The sequence below is a fragment of the Seriola aureovittata genome, chromosome 3 (assembly GCF_021018895.1).
Source record: "Seriola aureovittata isolate HTS-2021-v1 ecotype China chromosome 3, ASM2101889v1, whole genome shotgun sequence".
Taxonomy (NCBI): Eukaryota; Metazoa; Chordata; class Actinopteri; order Carangiformes; family Carangidae; genus Seriola; species Seriola aureovittata.
The window spans coordinates 31006098-31013270 of NC_079366.1; the positions used below are offsets into that span (position 1 = coordinate 31006098).

At 40.5% G+C, this 7173-nt stretch overlaps 1 protein-coding gene across 1 annotated transcript; it reads left to right on the plus strand.

The window, feature by feature from the left end:
- Positions 1-1812: 1812 nt before the first annotated feature.
- LOC130164565 (E3 ubiquitin-protein ligase TRIM21-like) lies at positions 1813-5600 on the plus strand. The gene is made up of 2 exons (XM_056369369.1): positions 1813-1911; positions 3291-5600. The coding sequence occupies exon 2, from the start codon at positions 3300-3302 to the stop codon at positions 4941-4943; it is 1644 nt and encodes a 547-aa protein (XP_056225344.1). The 5' UTR covers positions 1813-1911; positions 3291-3299; the 3' UTR covers positions 4944-5600.
- Positions 5601-7173: the final 1573 nt, after the last annotated feature.

Sequence of the window (7173 nt, forward strand, 5' to 3'; positions counted from 1 at the left end):
ACGATTTGGATTGTTGTTCTATCTATCTAAATGATGATGCATTATTACAGATTAAGCTAATGTTACTGGAACCAGACCCAGGGGGGAAAAAATACTAATACTGATACAACTAGATCCACGAAAAGTGACAAAGCACTCCGACTAAATCACTTCTGAGTTACACAATCTCCAAATGAAATAGGCTAATGAATAATATTAACAGTAAAATATCACGGAAGTTCCACAAAGAACTGTAAAACCACATCTACAATAAGTGACATAAAATATTCTGACTAAAGGTAAATAAGAGCACATGAATTCAAAATAATTTAACATACAGTCGGTGTAATCAGAAATTGTTATACTCTAAATATGATCAGGAACCAAAATAACAACAAGAATAAGAATAACACAGAGTACTTCATTCAGTTATGCCATTAACTACAGTGTCTGACATATTGGATCAATCAGTCCTCTTTAAACTCAGTCAACAACTAGCAGAACACGAACATAACTTCTCCACATCTTCACACTTTCGCGCCAAGGCGGCAGTGATCAAAAAGACGTAAACACAACATGGCGGTGAGTAACTAGGAACGTGAAACTATCTGAAATATGAGATTTCTCCTCTCACCATTGACTTGCTGAGGCTGGCTGACGTCCTAACGACGTTTACAACACGTTTAACCACGTCACTGATCACTAGTGTCAGTTACGTACGGTTGTAAAACTACTGACGTTCCTTTGCAACAATCTCTGTTACCATGACGACGCCCGCTGACACGTTCTACTACAGAAACAAACCCGATGCACGTGAACATCTCACAACTCTCTGAGAACAGAACAACAATCAACACTGCAGTTACGTCAGCTTTACGACAGTTTAAGAACGTAAAGTGAGTCGTGCGTTACCTGTGGACTGATAGAGAGACGACCAAACGTAGTGTCTTCACCTGTCCAGAGCTCGTTCATGTCTGAGCTGCGCATGTGCAGAGCCTCCCGCCAGAATCCCTCTAGCAAATACACAACAGCAAAAACAACAACAACAATAAACAAAACAGAGTTCAGCTTCAGTTTCAGTAAAAGTGAACATGTGGCCTTTTTGTAGAAATATATAAGTAATTCAAATGAGCTCCACCTTTACCAGCTGCAACATGAAGGTAATGCTCACACATTAATGCATTATAATCTAATAATCTAATATATATGATTCTGAAATGTGTCGTTCTGCATAAAGAGGACTGATTGTTCTCTGGTTCTCCTACATGTTCCCCTGTAGACCAAACACTCACCCACCATTATAACCTGCATTCAAGAGGTGGAGGGAAGTTGTGGCTGCTCTGAGCTGTTACACCTGAACACTCAGTCTCACCTACAGTCAGACACTGAGACAGAAGCTGCGAAGTGAATGAAACTACTCTGCTGTTCAGTTTCACTGCAGTTAAATCCTGAGCAGAAGAAGAAAGTGTTTGTGGCAGTGTTTTATTTTGAAAGTGGAGTCTTCACCTCAGAGTGTCTGAGGTTTGTAGCAGTCAGATGTGTTTCCCTCTGTGTCCAGCAGAGGTCAGCATGACAGCACATCAGAGAGAGGAGAGGTTTATTCTTGTTAGTGAAAAGTGTTCAGAGTGATAAACTCACACTGCAGAGAAAAGCTGATGAAATAAGTGAGAAGTTTCTGATCTTCTGTCAAATGTCTGTCACTATAATCATGTCTGAGCCTGAAGCAGGAAACAAACCCTGACAAAACAGAGCTGCAGTGAGAGGTGGAGCAACAGTAGGAACAGGTAAACTGCAACGTCACATTCCTGAAATGAAACTGAAAGTTAGTGAGAGCGACAGCAGAGCTGCAGTCGAGACGAATCTCTGTGTTTCTGTCTAAAGAAAAACTAAATAGAGTTGATCAGGATTTCCTCAACAACTGCTCAGATCCTGGTGAGTACAGCTGATCATATTCACTGTGTTTCAACAAGCAGGAATGAGTCGACATGTTTGACTGTGGCTTTGTCAAGAAGTGACAAAACAGAGTCTTGTCTAAAGTTTACATAACTCACAGAGAAATCCCCCTTGTTCCTTCATTTGAGTTCAGGATAACTAACAGACCAACAACCCAGCGTTGTTCTATGTCAGTTTACAGATTATCCCCCATTAAAGGTACAAATGTGGGAGTTTATTTTGGAATTTTTCTTAATTGATGCATTGAAAATACTTGATTATTATTTTGTAGTCTTGTCACCCTGGACTCAGATCTAACAGTTCTCATCAGGAATTATGGAGCTATGTGTTTTTAGAAATGCAGCCATTTTAATGTATAAATGTGGGTCTTTTAACTCTGGAATTTAAACAAATGCTTCATTTTTATAATGTCTGTGCCTCAAGTCAAGTCCAGGAAGTCCCGAGCAGTTTGTTTTGACAGCACCTGAAGTTTCAGAGAGGTAGCTGTGCAAAGTACAAAATGTGGGACCATAATATGTTTGCTTCTCTACTCTCTGTGCTTTCATATACAGTATCTTTATACAGCTGAACTCCCAGTAAACTGTTCTCGTTTACATGATTTTGTTTTTTCAACTCAGTCATTATTAGGAATGATTTATTTAAAGGGGCCATATTGAGCTTTTCCTTGTTTTCTGTTATTCACATAATGTTGCACTGTTGGATGATATGGAAGAGGATTTGAGCCACGAGTGATTTTTTCTTTTTCTTTTTTAAATTCTGACTGAAAAGTCAAAATATTGTGATTAAAGTCAGAATATGAATTCTGACATTTTTTTCCAGAATTCTGCAAAAACATTTTCACAAATGGACATTTGTGAAAAAAAGAGAAATTTTTAGAATTCTGAGAAAAAAGTCAGAATCCTAAAACGTGTTTTTTTCATGCGTTTCGAATCGTCTTCCACAGGATATCCATGTTAAACATGGCTAAAGATTTAATTAATTAGATAAAAGCCAGTCAAAAGCTCAGGCGTCAGTCTGCTCTGAACACTTGGTTTCCAATGTTTTTTTCTACTTTCGCGACGGGCTGACGTCAGCTCATCTACTTCAATTCTACATGAGTATTACACAATGCATATTTCTGCGTGTTGGGTGGTGAAGGTATTAATAAACCCTGACCTGTGCATCATTTATGAACAGGATTAACATAAACTTAGAGGACTAATCAAAAAGGATGTTCCCCTCTTTTCATGAGAGAATTAAAGATAAATTGAAGTGTAGAATTCACCATTAATTTTTAATTATCATTGATACACTCAACACAGAATGAATAATTCTGTAAATAAAACATTTTTTATTCACATTTTCACTTTCCCTCTCAGTGTGTCGACATGTCTGCTGCCAGCAACCTGAGATCTGAAGATCAGTTCCTGTGCTCCATCTGTCTGGATGTGTTCACTGATCCAGTCACTACACCATGTGGACACAACTTCTGTAAGAACTGCATCACTACACACTGGGACATTAGTGACAGGTGTCAGTGTCCCATGTGTAAAAAGGTTTTCAACATAAGACCTGAACTAGACATCAACACTTTCATCTCTGAGGTTGTTGCTCAGTTCAAACATGAAGCTCAACAGAAAACCAGCAGCAGCAGCTCAGAGCAACAAGTTTCCAAACCAGGAGAAGTTCCCTGTGACGTCTGCACTGGAACCAAACTGAAGGCCCTGAAGTCCTGCCTGGTGTGTCTGACCTCCTACTGTGAGACTCACCTGGAGCCTCACCTGACAGTGTCAGGCCTGAAAAGACATCAGCTGATCGACCCTGTGGAGAACCTGGAAGACAGGATGTGTACGAAGCACGATAAACCTCTGGAGCTGTTCTGTCAGACCGACCAGACATGTGTCTGCATGCTCTGCTCTGTTTTAGACCACAAGACACATGAGTTTGTTCCTCTGAAAGAAGGATATGAAGGAAAGAAGGCAGAGCTGGAGAAGACAGAGGCTGAAATTCAGCAAATGATCCAGAAGAGACGAGTGAAGATTCAGGAGATCAAACACTCAGTCAAGATCAGTAAAGATGATGCAGACAGAGAGAAAGCAGAAGGTGTTCAGGTCTTCACTGCTCTGAAGGAGTCTGTTGACAGAGGCCTGAACCAGCTCATAAAGGAGATCGAAGACAAACAGAAAACCACAGACAAACAGGCTGAAGACTTCATCACAGAGCTGGAACAGGAAATCTCTGAGCTGATGAAGAGAAGCACTGAGGTGGAGCAGCTCTCACTCTCTGAAGACCACCTCCACCTCCTCCAAAGCTTCCCATCCCTGAAAGCTGCTCCACCCACCAAGGACTGGACAGAGGTCAGAGTCCGTCCACCATCATATGAGGGGACTGTGGTGAGAGCTGTGGCTCAGCTGGAGGAGACGCTCAGTGAAGAGATGAAGAAGCTGTTTGAGGCTGAGCTGAAGAGGGTCCAGCAGTATGCAGAGGATGTGACTCTGGATCCTGATACAGCAAATCCTTATCTCATCCTGTCTGATGATGGAAAACAAGTTCACTGTGGTGATGTGAGGAAGAATCTCCCCGACAACTCAGAGAGATTTTCTCACTGTGTTATTGTCTTAGGAAAGCAGAGTTTCTCTTCAGGCAGATTTTACTTTGAGGTTCAGGTTAAAGGAAAGACTGACTGGATTTTAGGAGTGGCCAGAGAGTCGATCAACAGGAAGGGAGACATCACACTGAGACCTGATGATGGTTACTGGACGATATGGTTGAGAAATGGAAACGAGTATGAAGCTCTTGCTAACCCCCCAGTCCGTCTCTCTCTGAAGTCTCAGCCTGAGAAGGTGGGGGTGTTTGTGGATCATGAGGAGGGTCTGGTCTCCTTTTATGACGTAGCTGCTGCAGCTCTCATCTACTCCTTTACTGGCTGCTCCTTCACTGAGAAACTCTACCCATTTTTCTGTCCCTATCCTAATGATGGTGGTAAAAACTCCGCCCCTCTGATCATCTGTCCTGTTAATCCAACTGCCTGATCTTTTTTTTGATGAAGCATTGACAACAATCAATATACTTGTTAAATGAATCTTTACATTGTATGTCTACAGTGTAAATATACAGCAGATACAGTATTTATACTACAATAGAGTCTCAGGTGTAAATACTAGGATTCCAGTGGATTAGAGACATAAAAACAAACCAAACAATGACAAACTGATCAGTTTTTAAATTCAACATTTCACTGTCATTTATTATGTCACTGTTGTAGTTACTGTGTAGTGGATTTTTACCCTTTTTAACATTTACTGCTTCAGAGCGTCTCAGAGTTACAACATGAACACAGAGAGTACAGTATGAGTCACTGGTATAAAGGAGGAAAGATGCATTTTAACTTTAAGTCTCTTTAGAGGGAGTTTTTGAGGAAATGATCAGAATTCAAGAGGTTTTTCAGTCAAATGTGATCTGATCTAATATCTGCAACAGCTGTTTGTAAGAATCACTGAGAGATACAGTATTTGTCAAAAATCGTAAAAAGTGAAACGTGACAACATGTAGATTTTATTATTTCTATTTCTCTATTTCTGTTGATTTTGAAATAATTCCTGAAGAGCAGATCATGAATAAAGCAGAAGTCTGTCATCTGTGTTTCTCACATTAAAACATATAAATACAAATAAACTGATTGGTGCTGTATTTGTTTGTTTTTTTAGTTACATGATCATTCAAAGTCACACTTTGAAATTATACCTTCAACATGTTTTCTTTCCTTGTCCAGTAAATTAATAGAGTCGGAAAATATAACAAGTTTATTAATTCACTTGTTAATTTATAAGCTGTTATAACACATTATATAAAAAAGGCAAAAGTGATCTGTTTCCTGCCAAATAGTGAACCCACATGTATCTGAGCCGTTAAGCCTCATATCTCTTTGTTTTCTCCGTCATCAGCATCTGTGGGGTGGAGTTAGTTGAGGTTTTTAAACTTTCACAACCAATCACAGAACCTGATATTGAATGTTTGCTACAACACTACTTGACATGTAACAACAGTTTCTATTGGCCCGAGGTTGCTAAGGTGGGCGGGGCAGAGTGCGATGGAGAGATCTAACAGTAGGCCTCAGTGGATTACACTCATCACTAATTACGGTAAAAATGTTTATGAACAAAGTTTTTACAGGATCTTTCAAACAAAAAGGTTGAAATTTAAAAAGAAACTTTGATTTTTGTGAAAAAAGTAAATTTAGGTGCTAACCTCTTACACACTCTCACACACAGACATCAAGGGCGTAAAACAGATTCATAGGTTTAGATTTTTATTATTGATCACGTTACTGTAAACTCTTTTGTTCCCGTCGGGATCCTGTAGGATTGATGACTCAGTTTTCCAGGTATCTGATTGGTCCGTAGTTTGGCTGTTGAAAGGTTTTAATGTGATCTTCTGAAGTTCAGCATCAGTTACCATGGTGATTCACCCGGTACGAAGTGAACCACCGTTGTAGGAAGTTACCTCGATAACCTCAGATCCTGCTTCGTGGTGCGGGGCTCTGGGGTAAGTGGGAATCTATTTGTTTTAATTGTTTGTTCCTGTCTTTGTTCGGATTGTGGATCTAATAAATATAAAGAAAACATTTAAAGGAACATATATGTTTATTCTATCTCAACATGATAAATGTGTCTCAGATCCATTTTCATGTATTTTGTGATTGAGCACCATTGAAACGTGTTGGTGTCCAGCTGTTTGCTGCAGCAGCTGTTGTTCCCTCTCAGCGATCGCCACAGATTCAAGTCCAAGTGTTAAATATGTTCCTGTCTGACTGACGCTGAGTCACACAGACACAAACAGACTGTAACGGGCATCGTGCCCTGTGGCATTATGGGTACAGCAGGTCGAATACACCTGCGGTGACTCCAGTGTGCCAGCAGGGGTAGCTGTTGCTCCAGCACCATGTCCACAAAACACACACACACACACACACACACACACACACACACACACACACACACACTCCGGCTGTGAGTGTGTGTGTGTGTGTGAGTGTGTGTGTGCAGAGTCTGCGTCCTGTCAGACTGTGATAACTTGATATTTGGAGGCCTGATGGTGTTCACATTAAAACAGACAGTCAGCAGCTCGTACGGCAGCATGAATGAACACAAAACACTGGAATGTGAGCATTATTAGCACACACACACACACACACACACACACACACACACACACACACACACACACACACACACACACTGTGCTGTCCCACAGTCAAAGGTC

Excerpts from the sequence above, each read along its gene's own strand:
- LOC130164565 (XM_056369369.1), top strand. The coding sequence starts at position 3,300 with ATGTCTGCTGCCAGCAACCTGAGATCTGAAGATCAGTTCCTGTGCTCC.